This window comes from Lutjanus erythropterus, chromosome 19, assembly GCF_056507025.1.
Source record: "Lutjanus erythropterus isolate fLutEry1 chromosome 19, fLutEry1.hap2, whole genome shotgun sequence".
Lineage (NCBI taxonomy): Eukaryota > Metazoa > Chordata > Actinopteri > Lutjaniformes > Lutjanidae > Lutjanus > Lutjanus erythropterus.
Window position 1 is genome coordinate 14,826,997 of NC_139335.1, and position 17,451 is coordinate 14,844,447.

Sequence of the window (17,451 nt, forward strand, 5' to 3'; positions counted from 1 at the left end):
GCTTTTATCAGAAACGCCAGACTGCATGGTTCTAAATTATTCAGTATGAAGGCTGAGCAGTGGTTTAGCTTCGTGTTTTTATGTCATCTGAGAGCATAAAACCAGCTCAGACAAAATTGTTATGTCTCCACAGGACTGTTGTGTCTGTCAGAGGTCACAGTCCACCTGGTGACTGACCATGTTTCAAGTTATAATAAGCAGATGGGTCACAATCCTGGAAGTAGTGCACTGGGATCCAAATTTGGCACTTTTCATGTGGATGTCCAATCAGTGTTGATGGTAAATGTAGTCAGTTGAGTTCTGATGCTATAAAATAAGTTGTTCCTCCTGCATCCAATGCCATCACTGCATGGACGTGGGCTTCAGAGGCTTGTGTGCAATGCATCCTGAAACGTTAGTACATCATGGCTCTGCAAACAGGAAAAACTCAGAACTCAGCTTTCTCAGTCAGTATAGCATTTACTGAGGATTTGCTTCAGTTTACCTCTCCAAAGTCCCTTCCCCTTTTCCTCTGTGCTCCAGTAACAATTGAGCAAGCTGGTACCCAGTGTAGCCAAGCCTCCAGGAGGACCAGTTTGATTTAGTGGCCAGACCATGTGATGACAATATCAAGTGATGCTCTACGGCCCAAGCAGATTTTTTCTCTTTAGACTTACATTGTGAAATTACAGTTCATTTTTTTGAGTATCATACCCCTTGCACAATAATGCGTTTTACTATGAGAATTTGATCCATCTGGTCCAATAACATTTGGAAAGTCTAGAAGAGTCACACGATTAAATCATTTTATCCCCGCTGGCTTCATGTCTTCATGTGTGACTGAGCAGTTCTCATAGGAATAAACGGTTGCCTTCAAGGTTGTATCCAGTTTTCTATAATGCATCCATTGGTGGAAACTCTGTCAACTTTTGAGTTTCTTGTTTCCTGTTCTTAAATGTGGGATGTGCTTGGCTCGTCCATGTTACAGAGAAAAACAGATTTTGAAGGCTTTTTTGAGGTTAAAAGCTCTTTCTTAGCAAACTCACATCACAGGAAACAGGAAAGAGAAAAAGGGTCAGCTGACAACAACACAGACTGGACATTCACATGAAAAGTGCAGAATTTTCCCTATAAGTGCTTTCATTCCAAACACGTTCTCATTTTATTGTAATTGTACTGTTTTTTTACAGAAGACACTGTTTGGTAATTGTCTCTTGTTCCTCATCTGTTTGTCTGTTTTCTTTGACTTGTTATTAGGGGCTTAGCTTGTCCTCAGGCTACTTCTAAACACTTCGTATGCTGACCCATCCTCCTCTTATATTCTGTGGCATTTGGGAGGCCACGTTTCAAGTGTTTATGTCTCTGGATATCTGTGAGACGTGGATTTGTGAAGGGCTAGAACACTTATCCTCAAGGGGCTTGGTGTTCCTTTATCATCACCACTGTACTGCTCCAGGAGTCCACAGTGCACCCTGACACCCTGTGACTCCCTGTCCATCGCTGTAGTTAGATTACTAGTTAGATTCCCTCACATACACCAAAGCGACTGACAGATTATGATTAATGTGTAGAGAATCCTGTGTGTTGCATTGATCTCAGCTAATGTGAAGTAAAATATGTATTGATATTTAAATGTTCAACACATATAAACCACTCTAAGTGTGTTGTTTTGAATGGGTGCATATAACTTCTTCATACACATGTTCATAAACACATTGTGAACCTCCAGCCATGACTAATCAAATTCCGCATCCAATCTCTGTCTCTGCGGTCTTGGAGAGTTTGTTACCTGGATTGTATCAAGACACATGACACACCTCCAGTGTCCTATATTTCCATAGCAACAGTGACCAAGAGTGGTGGTCCCATGGTTACATTAATTAGCATAATAACAAAAGAGAGATGACTCTGGATGTGAATTATGAATGTAGACATTGCTCAGATGCCTGAAGCATGCAGACCACCGTCCACTGAGCTGTGAAATCAAACACCTCAGTTCCATTTAACCTGGTTAAACTGTATAGTTTGTGTAAGTGTGCAGAACAAAAGGTAACTCCAACCCAGTCACCTTGCTTACTGTATCATAGCAGCAGATTTAAGAGAACGCAACATCATTGTTGAAACAGACTGGACGAACAGATGTTGTACAATATCATGCAGCTGTTGCTGTTGTAGTAATTATTATTTCAGCAGAGACTTCTGTGACAACAATGCTTACGGTTTATTTACAGATTTGTTTTTACAGCTGCATTTCTTAAGACTATATTGCAGATTTTCTATTTGGTATTTGTTCCATATGTGTTTTAGTTAAGTGTGGTTTTTATGACGAGCTCTATTTGAATTGCTCAAATGCTGTGGAAAACTTTATCACAGTTGTTAAAGGTTTTACTGTGTCTGAAGGAAGTTTGCATTATGTATGTTCTTCCAGTTTCTGCTCCATTCAGTTATACTGAAACAACATAAATACTTATACTGCTTGATATGGGGCGAACAAAGATTGTGTATACTTGTGTCAAAACTAAATAAATTAAGTAATAAGTGACAGAGAGCATCTGTTCTTTTGGTGCAATGTTGTGGACTGCATCTCTGTATGAAAAGATAATGCTTTCACTTGAAATATTTATATAAAAACTTTTTTTTTTTTTAGAAATGTATGATTTATGTTAAATAATTGTAAAATTACAGTAATTTCCAAAATAATTCCAAGTCATTACAAATTACAAATTAAAAATTTAAAAATTATGAAAGTTTGAAATTTAGCTTATCATGTGTAATATTTTAGCAAATAGTGTCTGCTGCTAATTACTGTAAATATGTGCAACATGTTATATCAAAAGTATGAAAACAATTGAAAATGTACTTTGAACATGAATTACTTTTCTTTAATTTTTGTTGTCTGTAATGTGTTCACATACCTCCATTACAGACAATCCTGAACAAGTCATTTTTTTTTGCTTGCACTGGCACTTGAGTATGTATTTCACTATGTAATCTACTTAGTTACTTTTAGAATCATAATTGAGTGCCAAGTACAATTTCTATTAATACCAAAATCTTGTGTCTGCATTGCTGTAGGCATTAAGGCTATCCGATAACAAAATGATGAATGAAAACATTACAAACTGAGCAGATTTTGAGATTTTCAGTATTCTTTCCACTACTGCCTGACAGACTTGATTTTTGCTCTTTTTTTCAGCTCTCATCCGAGGTTCTTGGTTTGACCACAAAGTGGCGCCATAATCCAATGCATGACTAGAGCAGGTACTAGATCAGAAACACAAGAGATGAGCATGTGTTTGCCAGTGTGTTTCGCTGTAGTACTCAATGGCAGAACTCTGGTAGTAATTCAGGGCAGACACAATACAGAACTTCAACTCCAGGAAATATGTTAACACTTTACAATAATTCTGCCCTCATAAATGATTTATAAATTGCTTATAATGGTTTATATATTAGGATATTAATTTATAACTCATTAATAAACGGTTACACCACAACACTGGGTGGCAGTAGTTCAGCCCATAAGGACCTGGCTTGGAAAACCAGAGGGCAGCCAGTTCAAGTCCAGCTTGGACAAAAGGTACAGAGAGTTGACTGATAACACAGAGAGGTGCCAGTTCACCTCTTGGGCAATGCAGAGGTGCCTGGATGCCCTTGAGGAAAAATCCACACACCCAACTGCCTGGGGTCCTGATTCTGTGCAGCCCCATCACTTTAGCTCCTCCCCCAATGTTTGCATGTGTATTCAGGCCCACAAGTGTGTATGTTGGACTAAAAAAAAAAACTTACGAGGGATTAATAAAGTATGTCTTCCTCTTCTTATCTAAACAGTTTGGCATATCAAATTACCACATTCATACACTAAGGCTTTGGCAATAGTGTTTACATTGACATTTTAGAATAAGGCTTCTTCTGCCAGCTATAAATGTTGTTAACTGATTAGTAGTCTTGACAAGTAGCGAGCCCTTGTATGAAATTTGTGCTATAACTTGTTTATAATTTTTTATTAATGATGTTTTATGAATATTTGTTTATTAATGATCATTTAAAAGGGCAGTTTTACTGTGAAGTGGTACTGGAAATATATGATCCTAATGAAGGGAAGTGTGAATGGAGGAGTGAGACAAACAACAGGACGTCCACATTCCAGTTTTGTTCTGAGTTTAATCACTGAAACGGATAATGAAGCTCTCCTCTTCCTTTTCGTTTCAGCTGCGTCCCTGAATGTCCTTGGGTGGCCTTAACTGCTCCATGATACATCAAAAACCATACCGCGACGACTGTTACACAAGTCTTTGATTTTACTGTTCAGAAACCCACCAACGTTGCCCTCGAGCTGAGGTTCTGCAGCAGACCAAAGGATATGCATGTTTGTTTTCAATTACAGAGCAGCTAAACAACCAGGGGTTGTGGTTTTTATTATGTGGCATTACTTTGTGATAGGTTAGAGCCCTCATCTTATACATGAGTGAATATTTTTTATTCTGTATTTTTTATACATACACAGTCAGTGATATTCAAACAAAACAGACCACAACACCCTGATGTGTATGTGCATTATCTAAAGTCCAACTTGACAGCATACTGATTGAATAGAGCACTGGGTTTACTGCACTGCAGAGGCAAGACACACCACGAACCACACCGGTCTACACCAGCCACACGGTTGCCATGGAGAAGATTAACACTGATGGATTCAGAGCCGGGCTGTGGTCGCACAGTGCCCATATACGTGCAATGCGTTTTTACCCTCTATATATCTCACTTGAACATCTTCCCATCCCCAAAACTACAGAACAGAAATCATGATGGGCAGCAGGCCTTGAGGCATTACTGAGGGCAAATTTTTCACATATTATAAGATCATGAGAGCCCAGTCGCATGCAGTGTTGTTAAATGGGCTTTTCTTTTCTTTTCTTTTTTTTTTGCACAGAACATTCAAGGTGTTCAATGAGGAGAGACCACAGCTTTGTCGCATATTATAGGACCTCGTCTGGAGTTCATGTATTGAGTCTTCTCTTCAGAATGCCATACGAAACCCAAGGCTCACATTCAACATACAATTCATTAACAGCAAAAAAAGGTGAGCCAATTTAATCATCACCATCATTATACCAACAATTCCACAAGAATGAAAGTATAATATGCACAAACATTTCCAGTACCAGGACAGCGTGGGACATATGACTGTACTGAAAACTTAAAAAAAAAAAAAAAAAAAAAGACACTGAAAAGAACAGTAAACAAAAACTCAATGAGTTGCTAAAAAAAAAAGATATTCCCTGTCCTCAGCCAGACATAAAAATAAAACAATCAACACAGTAAATAATGGAACATGAGCACACTCAGGTCCAAATCTGCTTAGTTTCCATGGCAGCACTTCCCCAGCAACTGGCAAAGGCAGCGTCTCTAAGCTCTCCCATGTTTTCTTTGCTCTTAAAAAATAGATGTATACTAGATTCATACAGTATTTCATAACTAAAGTCACAAATGATAAGAATCATACCTTTAAAAATGTTCTTGCAAAGTTGATAATACGTTGATTCTGTTTTTATTTTTTCGTGTGTGTGTTCAGTCCCATATGCATATGACAACAGACTTGTCTCATCATGACGAAGTTAAATGCTTGGTCAGTTGAAACGAGAGCACCATGGGAGAGAAATGGAGGGGATGTGTGGGTGGTGGGGGGGGCAGTGGAGAGGGTGGGGGTCCGAATACTGTAAGAAAAAAATCCAGATGTGCCCATTCAACATGACGCTCAGTCAGACTCTGCCCCTGCAGCAGGAAGGGGGAGAAGGGGTGTGGTGGGCCTCTTCTCTCTGCCCAAGCCTGGAACTGACGACGCCCAACTCTTCCTCTTCCTCTTCCTCCTCCTCCTTCTCCTCCACCTCCTTCTCTCCTCTTCATTCAGTTTTGTCAAGTAGATGCCAAGAAGTAGCTCAGTGCTTGTTTTTTTTTTTTCCTCTTTTGAAAGGTTGCATGATTTCACACGTCTTTTTTTTTTTTACTTTTGTCCTCCAGAGCTGGAGGAGCAGACTGGTTAAGTCAAAGAGTTTCAGGTAGGTTTGTGTGTTTGTGTTTAATCCTGTCCCCAGTCCCTTGACTCTCTTTGCTTCAGAAGCAGTGGTTCTTCATGGTCAGTGGTCACAAAGACTACTCGTACTCAAGGAACTGTTTATGGTAGAATAAGAGATACCTGAGGTGAAAGAGAGAGAAAAAAGTCATGACTCACATGTCATACTACTTAATACTGCTGTCAGCAATATTGATTCTGAATATTTTCAGTGCTTTCAAGGCTAATTTTCTGCATTATCAACACACTAGTGCCAGCTACAGCAAAGATTCAGTTGATAGGAAAGTAGTTTAAACTACGGTCTGAAGTATGGTTTAATCCCAGGAAACAGGAATGTCCATCCAAACCATTTACCATTTCCTGGAAAATATAAAACGTGAAACCAGGAAAAATGTTTTTAAAATATCCAGAACACGTTTATTTTATTTAAACATATTCAACAGCTGTGTGTGTACACTGGTGGAGCACACTCAACTCTTTAATCAACAAGCACAAAGCGCCATGAATTAAAGCATTCATGACTGTTAATGCAGTGAGTGCAGTAACTTGTTCTACCATTTGAATCAGACTAATACAACACGATTTCTGCAACCAGCTCTGTGCATAAATAATTCAAAATATGTTTTAAATCATGAAGAAGCAAATTGTGAGCAAGAGATTAAATGTGCTGCATGGAGGTTCAATGAGCAGTTTGCTGTGACATTTGTAATCTACAAAATTCCTAGTGAAAGCCCTAAGTATGCAAGAACACTGGATTCATACTTTATCCAAAAGACTTCTGGGTGAAATACTGGCAGAGATGGCAGCATATGACTGATTTAATAGCTGGCTGTGGCAAACTGTTTCTCTCATTGAAGAAAGATGGCCAAAGAATCCAAATCTCACACTAAGTGAGAGAGACTGAGAGCTTTGTTAGAGCTCTGAGTGATTGCTGACATTATTGGGCTGACTGTGTGTGACTCTGTGACATGCACAGTGCCAGCCTTCTGCTGGAGTCGCACCAGCAGCCTCTGAACATGATTAGGATACTGAGTCTGTCTCAGCGTCATAGAGAATGACTTTGAAAACACCAATGACTTGCCTTTGCGAATTTCATTTGTTTATAATATGAAGACTCGAGACAGATCGTAGGCAACAAATTTGGCATCATACCTTTGCAGCTGTAGCAAAGTTCAAGCTATAGGCACAGTTTATATTACGTTCATTATAATATTGATCAATGTTGAAATGGTTTTCTTCTGCCTCCTTGTTACATACAGTGTGGCCTGAATTTATTCATGTGTTTTGACGGTAGCTGAAATTATACATTTAAAACACATGAATTTCCTGGGATTCCTGGGATAGTGGGCTTCTTTTCCCGAAGGAGAAAATGCCTGTTTCAGGAACAATATTAATCCCCAGTCCGAAGTAAGTTTAATTATGGTCAGAGGTAAATTAACTTAGATGTTGTTGTGCTTAACACACAGCACTATTAACTTTCCTCACTGTCATGTTATAGCCTTGTTTTGTTTTAAATTTTTAAGCCCTCAATGTTGTGCCAATTTTCACCCATTGTATCAAAAAATAATATAGAGTACTACAGAATACTGATTTTTTTAAAGGTATTGTATTGAAATAAGAAATACCAGTATCATGTCAATGCTATTTTATAACATATTTGTAAGTACTGCTAACGTCTTGTCTGTACTCTTACCCTTCACTATCGAGTACATCCTTAATGCTGGCCTTGGTGATTATGGCATCATCACATTTGAACCACTGGTCTTTGTGCTGGCGGATGAAGCTGGTGTAGTGGCCACTCTCTAATGTGCCTTGGTGGTTGACCACTGCAAACAAGGAATACCTGGAAATAAAGATGAAAAAACGTGAATTTCTCTTTGTTCTGTTGTCTGACTTTACTGTAACACAAGAATCTCATTTATCCTCCCCATACATGGGTGCCTTCATTTGTCTTAAACCCAGTACTGTTGCTCTTTCAAGGTCTTTTTGTGTATTAGGGGCCTCACGGTGGAGAACCTTGTGTACTGACTCTTCTCTACTACGAGCCACCTGTCAAAGGTACTGAGACAGTAAATTCCCGATAAATGTCCTGGAAAATGAAAGCTATTGTAACCGTCATGGATGAAGAAAACTAAGCAGCTTTTAATAGGCTTCAAATTGATTTCATTTGGGGAAGTCACAGCCGGATGCTTCAGGTCATTAGCATGTGCTGCTGTGCTACAGTAGAAATCTCTCCTGTGATGTCAGCGCTGCTGTGAGGCAGCAGGGTGTTTAATCAATCAAACATGTTTTCCAAAGGTACTCACTTATTGTCGTTGTTTAATACATCGACCGTCTGTTGATACTGTCCGTTCATTCTGCTCTCTTTACTGTGGGAGACAGAGAAACAATAGCAGAGTGCTGTAATGCTGCATGCATGTGCAAACGTGATACACCGGCACATAAATCCACTAGGTGGCAGAATAATCCTGTCAATGAAAGCTGATATCTTCCCTGCCCCTACCTCTTAATGATCTCTCTGTCTATGAACAGAGTGAATGGATGCTACAGCCAGGGGTGGGGCAAGACTGGTGCTGCTGCTGCATGCTCTACTGACACTAGTACATATTTATAGGGTGCATTTAACAATCCTTTTTTGGCATAGATGCAGATGTGCTCAATTACTGAGAGTACACAGCATGTATAGCAGACCATCATAACATAATAAAGAAGTTGAATGAGCTTCTACAGGTTTTTTTAGTTTTTTTATTTCTATCTGGATGTGAACAGGGACAGGATTTACGGTTTAGTGTTGAGACACTCAGGGTGGGTGGAGGCCTACCTGGATGCCATAAAGGGCGTCATGTCCAACTCTAGAGGGAAGGAAACATATGTAGTGATCTTCCTCCGCAGTTTAGCAGAGTGCTCAAACCGCTGGGGATGGCCAGAGAGGGAGGATGAGAGAAGAGGGAGGCGGAGGGGGGAAGGGGCAGAAAAATGGCAAGAGAGACAGGGAGTGGGGGGAGGGGAGAGGACACACATTTAGAAATAACAGGCGTCATCATTACAACATACAAAACACAACACAGCAAGGGAAAAGTTAAAATGCATGTTTTCCCGCACTGGCTGTCACACGTTTGCGCATTCATAACAAGATAATAACAGTCTCAGATTGATCTAAGACAATCTTCTTGCAGCCTGTTTCCATGAATATCATAAATACATTATGGGCCTCCAGTACTGTTATGATAAATAAAACATAGACAGTGGAGGACTGTATGGCGGTGTCCCGGGACGCTGTGTGAAAGGGCTACACGGCAGGAGGTAATGCACTGACAACTGAATTGAATTATAAACACACCTACGCACAAGCGATGTACCAGACAGCTAAGTCACTGCAACATCTGAACTTTGCCTCCACGATGATGGGCTGCATACACACAGGATAAATATAATATACAGTGCAGTACATAAGGAATTGCTTATTTAAGGGAAAATCTGTAATATATTGACAGTAATAAATCACAAAATGACCAGGATATGTCATCAGAAATTAAGGAAACATGCCAAGTTAACAATACAGCTGCGGTGACCTTTGAGATTTCAATTCTGTGTCCGAAATTAGTGTTCAAATTAATTCTGAATGTTCACCAAATGAGTTAGTGTCTCTTTATGAGTCGTAAGAAATCATTACTAATCTTTTAGAAGGAGTTATAGTGAGTTATAGCGAGTTATAACGGTTGAATGGAGCAATATGTTAATGGAGTTTGACAGACAGTCACTGAACTCCAACTCTAGAGTGTGTATTTTCAGAGCAGCAGGCTTTTGTTTTTAAATGGGCTCAGCCTAATATTGACAGACAGCTGACAGTTACAAACAGTGAAGGACTTGCCGTCGCTGTTTACTGTCAGTTTATGATGTTGTGCTCATCTCGCACTCCTACACTGTTCCTGCATCCTGTCTAAGCTTCCTCGAGTCTGGCGAGTGGTGAAAAGCAACTTGCTTCAACCATAAATTGTATATTAAATAGGATTTCAACCCATTTAATATATCGTTTATGGCTCCAGCTCCCCAATTGGCTGCAGTACTCATGTTTGGATGTGCAACAGTTACATATTGCTCCTTTAAAATAACATGAAAATTAAATGAAATTCTTAAAATAAATGCAGTGTCTATATTTGGAAGATCATTAAAGCCACGTCACACATCCCTGTTTAGATGCTACTGCATTTTCTGTTAGGGAGTAATGATTGACAGAATTAAGATGTGTGAATGACATAAAGCTCAATGCACCCTTAAAATAATAAAAAATGTGGCAGATAATGAAACAAGTGATAACTGGCAGCGCGTCGTCTCTGACTGACTCACTTTGAGATGGAAACATGCTACGATAGGGAGCTTCTTCATTGTCAGCTGTTTGGTGGACTCCTGGTAACTATGGCAACCGCCGCACTTGATTTTGGCACTGCTTCCCAGATGCTCAGGCCGCGTAAACCTGCAGCGAGAGGGTAGGAATAAAAGAGAAGAGGAGAGTGTGTGTGTGTGTTAGAGAAGAGGACATGTGAGCAAACAGGAAGTGAAAACAGGGAAAAAGAGGAAGAACAGTATTATGGTTATACATATATATTTTTTTTAATCTCGCCTTTTCCACCCCTGCTACACCTACTTCTAGTCCTACATCTGTGGCATCAAGCCTGCCTGCAGACTTTTGGTGCAGCCACTCCGTACGACAGCCCACCCAGCCCAGAGCCCTGCTGGTATTGCCAACGCCTCTATCACCACGGCAACAGCACCAACCAGTTCTGTACCTTTAAGAGACTTGCTGCAGCAACTAGGGGTGTGTGAGGAGCTGCAGTGTAAAAGAAAAAAAAAAGTCAGAGGGAAAGGAGGCGAGAGAAAGAGAGGGGGAGGATGAGACGGATGAGAGAGGTAGAGAGTGAGGGCACGGGGGAAAAGGAATTAGGTGGAGAGGAGAGGGAATGAAATAAGATAAGGGGGAGAGGGAAAAGAAATCGCAAGAATGAAGAGGCATAGAGGAGATATGAGAGGTCACACCTGCTCTGCCAACCTGGTGAGGGCTGAAGAAGAGATCCAGGGGATAAAAGGGTTGTTGTGCCCAAGCAGATGCCATACGTGACCCCTCATACAAGTGGAGGGATGAATGAAATGTGTTTGACTACAACTGGAGATAACTGAAACTAGGGCTGCGACTAGTGATTACTGATTGATTCATTTGTTAATTATTATCTTGAAAATGTTTTTGGGTGGGTATAACTTAACAAGGAAAATCAATCTGAAACAACATTGTGTTTGCACCAATCTTAACAGTATGAGCACATCAGTTTGTGGGGTGACATTGTGGAGTGGACTGAGGGAAGAAATGAAATATCAGTTTAAAATGATTTACACAGAGAAATTAGTTTTGTGAGGTACAGAAATGAGGAAAGGGAATGTAAAGCATGTTAAGATTGATGTTTCATTGGTTTTCTTTTCTCTTTTCAAATTCTTGATCATGGAGTATTGTTGATTATGTTTGAAGAGGATGAACATGGTGGTGGCATTGTGGCGATGGACGCTGGAGAGGCGAGTAGGTTCATGTAATCGACTGATTATTGATCAATGAGTCTGTAATAGGGGAAAGACTAGACAAGCATGTTGCTTCTTCCTGGCCCTTTTTGGACATGAAATGTTAATTTGTGTTGCTCACTGAAAATCTGTTCATTGTTTTTTTCTTTTTTCTGCTTATCTTTTTAAATGTTTGAAATAATTAAATCAAATTGATTAATCGATTAGGTGTTTAGTCAGTCAAGGAGTAAAGCAATCTGAAAACATTCAGATTTAAGAAGCTGGAATCAGAGAATTTTTAATTCTTTCATTTAAAAAAAATAAGACGATTAATTGATTATCAAAACAGCTGGCAATTAATTTATTGTCAAACAATAATCAATTAATATTTAATGCTGTAACTGATGTGCATGAATACGGAGTGGAAGAAGAGAGAGAGGAAAATAAGACAGTATCTCTGTTCCTTTCCACATGTTGTCAAAGGGATTCATTTTTACAGCTTCTATGACAAGTATTTACTGGTTATGACACAGTCTCAATTTAATATTGTTGCCGCTATATAATCTACATCAGCAACAAGACTGTCTATTTCTGTAACGTTATTCCTTACACCTGCCACCAGGTCAGAGTCCCCTTGACATCAGGTGAAACGAGCTGGCGTTTACATTTTCCCGGACAAAGTCACAGTGAGTAGTACATTAGCCAGTTACAAAAAAACAAGAGATTTTTACTTAGAATTTTATTTTTGACGTTATATTTTGTGGTTATTGAAAGTAGAACCACTACCGCTTTTGTCCACAGAGGCCATCAGAATCAACAAAACATGAAAGATCCTTGTAGAAGTTTTAAAACACTTAATGAATTATCAAAATCATTGGAGATTAATTTAATAATTCATAAGTAATTGATTAATCATTGCAGTTATGAAAGTGATTCATTTATAATCTGACTAAGTTTTAACATTTTAGGCCAAATAACTAATTCACTGATAAAGAAAATAATTGACAGATTAATTGATGATGAAATAACCCTTAGTTGCAGCTCTACCCAGAAAGCGCCTCTGATTTAGTGCTATTAAATATTTTACTACCTAGATGAGTTAGTTGGTTTAGATACATGTACAAAAAAAACACACAAAGAGAAAAGAAAACCTAAGGCAGATAAAAGACAACCCGTGTGGTGTCAGCTGAGATCGAAGCTGTACCTGCGTAGGCAGTCTGTGAGCGTGGTGGACCCTGACAGGTGGCTCTCTCCGTTCACTGTGCTGCCATCCCCTCCAGGGCTGAGGGGCCAGAAAGGCGTGGATGAGCCGGGAAGATCCAGACTGATGTCCCAGAATGGATCTATCGTCGTGGAAACCCCACTGGAGGAAAAAAAAAGAGCAAGAGAAGGAAGTTTGATTATGACGTTTAAAAAACAGCGTGAGGTTGTGTGTAAGTTTGTGTGTCACTTATTGCAGGTCATGATGAAAGGATGATGACATCAGTGGAAATGTATAAGCTTGAAACCACACAGCCTCTGTAGATTCTGATCATGTTTTTGTTTAAGCCTGCTGGAAGATTGAGTGTGTGCATGTGCATAATACACTGTTCTTCAGGCCCATTTGCAATTCAATGAAGTGTTACATCAGAGAAAATTGGCTTTACATAAGGAATTTGTATTATTAGAGCCCGGTGACTGTGATGGACTGCAGCCCGGGAAAAATAGAGGCTTCAAGTGAAGAAATAGTATACACTAATATATGCGTGCAGAGGAGGATGGGCTGCCACACATCATCAGTGTTGATTAGATGAGATGTTGTGCTATAATACCCAACAGTATCAGCAGGTGACTATTAAGTGGGGCTGGGATGATTCAATTATCCCCTAATTCGACATTATCATGATATTTCGGTGACGATTTGATGCCGAATGTACGTGTATTACAAAGTATTGTGATTCGATGTTACGGTTTCTTCCGATTTGTGTTTGCTCTTTTAACACAACAGAATGAGAAAAAGTTGAATCAAGCATTTCTAGAGACTGTATATCATGCATCACACACTTATGATGCATGACATACATCATACACTTTGAAGTAAACTGCTATAGTTAGTTACTCCAGCTCAGCATGTTACCACCATCAGAATAATAATAGCTTGATAAGATTTTAGAATAGAATGAATAGCACCCCTGAAAACTGCACACTGCACAAATGTGAGTTTTGACCTTTTGAGGTTGTTGTAGCTGGTCAGTGTGGAGAGTTGAAGCCAGAGTAATAGATTCAGTTGGTAATGTTAAGTCAGCAGCTATTCGTGTGTTTCCATAGAGTAGAGGAAATATTAACTAATTAACTATGAGCACACTTGTTGTTTTATGTTAAGTATATGATGCAAAATACATTATTGCAATCGCAATGCTACTTTCTGCTAGCATGTCAATATGAATTCCCATTATGTGTTAGCATTGAGCTAACGGGTCAACTATTAGTCATTAGTTAATTATAGAAAGAAAGAAAAAAAAAACAAGACTCACAGCAATTCAAAAATAAAAGATACTTAAAGGGCCAGTTCACCCCAAAATCAAAAATACACATTTTCCTTTGGCCTGTGGTGCTATTTGTCCTTCTACAGAGTAAGGCTGTGAGTTGTCAAGTTCTGGAGATATTGGCTATAGAGATGCCTGCCTTCTCTCAAATGTAATGGGACTGAACGGCACCCTGATTATTTTAGTGCCAAAAAAAGAAACCAAACATTTGAATAATTCAAAACAAGTGTCTCTTCCCAGAAATCATGACCCGGTTTGTCCACAGACCTTGTTATGAGCAGTTTCATGAGGGAAATACATTCCTTCTATTAGAAAGAATGTAGTTCGGGTAGATTCTACAGCAGAAAGAAAGTCTGTATATAAAACAGCAAGGTCTGCGGGTTATCTTGAGTGACCAGGTCATGATATGTGGAAAAGAGACATTGCTGTTAAGTTATTCAAATATATGTTTTGGGTGCTTTGAGCACCAAAAGCTGGGTGCCATATAGTCCTGTCTCATATTCAAGAGAAGGCAGACGTCTCTACAGCAGGTCCGTGAATGTTCTCATTCGTCCAGGTCATTGTAAACTCACCACTCATCCAGCAGATATCTCTAGAACTCAAAAACTCATACAAAAACAATATAGATGGATAAATGGCACTACAGGTCAGAGGACAAATATGTACTTTAATTTTGGGGTAAATTGTCCCTTTAAGGCAAGAATGCACACATTTATGAAGGTGGAACAGCAACCCTGTATTAATATGGTATCCATATGGTCACATTTGTGCTCACAAAGCCTTAAAGGTTTCATTTTCTGTTGCTTATGCCTTTAGCCATAAGTAAACAAGTAATCTGTAATCAGAAGGAGATTTGTAAAAATTACGAAAGGGTTCAATTTATGGCAGAATAATGCAGAATGCAGCATCACCAGCTCTACATCAGCAGGCTCTCTTTACACTGTTGAGGCAGGTATCTTTGCACTGAGCCAGGATCGGCTTGCCTGCTCGTCTGGGCGAGGTGCTTTGCAGTTCAGTGCAGCATGCTGGTGTTAATGTGACAGGACAGCTCTAGGGGGCAGGCAGGCAACGCTTGGGTTGTGCTGCTGTCTAGACAACCCCCCTTACAGCAGCTCTGCAGGGACCAAGCCTTTAAATAAGAGCAGTGGAGAGGACACAACTAGTGGTTCATCCACTCCAGGAGGACGGGTGGTGTCCACATCAATCAGCCCGGCAGTGAGATGCGACCACGGCATTGGAGGACAGACGAATGATGGATGAATAGGTAAATGTAGGAAAAGAGGGAGGAGAGGCATCATTTTCCTTAGCTATTTTTTTTACACGTTTAAAAGTCAGACACATAAACTTACTGGCAGACTTGACAGGTAACGTCTGATTGCAGGCCCCCAGTGAAGATTTGGTCAATGATGCAGTTACAGTGGTTTGGATTGTTGGCCTTCTTCCCATTGTCGTCTCCTGCGGACCACACACAGAGCAGAAAGTATAAATACACATGCAGATAACACCAACAACCTCTTTAGCACCTCTGAAGGACTCTGTCTGGCTCTCTTTCTCACTTAACCATTCCCCTGCAGCGGAGCCTCATAGCCACTTCACAACTCTCTGGATTCTCTGTAGCTAGCTATCTATAGCAATCGAAGCGAGCCGTACTGCAGGGTCTGTGGGCGAGTCGGCCCGTTTTCGGACTGCAGCAGGGTCTATTGACATTTCTCACACTGCTTGCTTGCTGTCCTCTTGGTACACACCATTGTCAGTCTCCTTTGGTGTGTTACCAGTGAAGTAAGAAACTGTGCTCCGTGGGTTGATCTAAGGTATAATTCCACATTGCAAGATCAGAGACAGTAGGTAGCTCAGTCCCAGTCATACTCTGAACTGAAACTGCGTTCTTTTGTGTCCCATTCAATCCAACTTGAACAAGCTGTGATCCTGGCCTGACAGAAAACATTCAAGAACATGTGTACCAAAAAAAATCTCGTATAAACCTTCAAATTTTGATGATAAGTATTTGATGACGACCTTTTATTTTATGACTAAGTTGTGACAACAATGTAAATAAAAAAATACTGACATAAAAAAATTCACAAAATTATACCCTGATGACGTTAAAAAGTGTTTCCTTTATCTTCACCTGCAGTTGTTTTATCTTGTATATATATATGTCTCTATACTTAAGTATTGTATATTTTATTTAATAAATGCACAATTATTTCTACTACTCTATAATTGTTATCGTCATTATCATAGTTATGTCTTTTATTACTTAACTTACTTGTTATTTCTATTACTTACTTACTATAATTTTTGCAATCGAGTATCCCTGCCAACGTTTTTGCATGATTGTACTTGTACAGTGCAACAAAACACATCTTTAATCTTCAACCCCCCCCCCAAAAAACAGACTATATTCATTCCCAATTAGAATGAAGTATGAATTAAAGACGTGCGGTAAAAACAACCAATTTGACAAACAAACTGTCCTGCAATGTCTGCCAAAGTAAATCTGTAAATCAGTAAATCTGTTAGTTGATTGACTTGATCTTAATTCCCCTATAGGACTAAATACAGTGTAGTTATAAAGTTTTGTGTGGATAGAGGCCACACTGCCATGCTCCAGATTTGGCACTAATCCTGAAAATAATCTCCAGATTTATTGATAATGAAAACAATCAGCAGTTATGTAGCTTACTGATGGTGTCCCCTTTGCAGTGCCTGTGTAGTACATCGAGTGCTGCGATGAGGAACTCGTGGGCGTCTTGCTGCTCGTAGCCTGCGAGGTGACGTGCATGAGTCCACACCAGGTGCAGCAGCCTGAAGGGAATGTGGGGCGACCGGTGGCCCGAGTAGAACTGAGGGAAAGAAAGATGGGAGAGGTGGTGGGGGGTGAAGAGGAGAGGGCGGTTAGCCTATTTCTCCAGGTGTGACTGGGAGCATTATATTCCATCACCTCTTTGCAAGTCTCATGGCCACATTGCTCACTGTCATCTATAACTCATTGCTGAACGCTGACACAAATGTCCTGGCAGTCGAGGTGATTTTCTGACTCTTTTATCAGATATGAATGAATCCTACCACATGTCATCTAACAGCACGAGTCTAAATGAAGGCACATCCGTAGAGAGAAGTGTGAGCAGTACAATGGAGAAGACAAAGTGGCTGGAAAATGGGAGCGTATGGAGCAAAAACATCCATCTGTGAAGTGTTGCAGTCTTTCGGTTGCCATGGGGATTTGAGTGAGTGACAATCCAGGTCAGGGTCAGGAGACGCCGGTAAGTAAGTAACAGAGTTGAGCAGAGGAGTTGGCGGGGGGGCAAAACATCTACAATATAGTTT

The 17,451-nt window shown here is 39.9% G+C and overlaps 1 protein-coding gene across 2 annotated transcripts in view; it reads right to left on the minus strand.

Annotated features, from left to right (window-relative positions):
* Positions 1 to 4,123: 4,123 nt before the first annotated feature.
* LOC146309495 (ubiquitin carboxyl-terminal hydrolase 22-like) overlaps positions 4,124 to 17,451 on the minus strand; it is a 39,835-nt gene continuing 26,507 nt past the window's right edge. For both annotated transcript variants that reach the window (XM_084744033.1, XM_084744034.1), the window contains 8 exons: positions 16,808 to 16,967; positions 15,471 to 15,576; positions 12,801 to 12,959; positions 10,400 to 10,526; positions 8,874 to 8,965; positions 8,359 to 8,421; positions 7,746 to 7,895; positions 4,124 to 6,175 (listed from right to left, as the gene is read on the minus strand). In XM_084744033.1, coding sequence (XP_084600159.1) covers positions 6,133 to 6,175; positions 7,746 to 7,895; positions 8,359 to 8,421; positions 8,874 to 8,965; positions 10,400 to 10,526; positions 12,801 to 12,959; positions 15,471 to 15,576; positions 16,808 to 16,967 — 900 coding nt within the window. In that variant the 3' untranslated portion in view covers positions 4,124 to 6,132. The remainder of the gene's footprint in view (positions 6,176 to 7,745; positions 7,896 to 8,358; positions 8,422 to 8,873; positions 8,966 to 10,399; positions 10,527 to 12,800; positions 12,960 to 15,470; positions 15,577 to 16,807; positions 16,968 to 17,451) is intronic.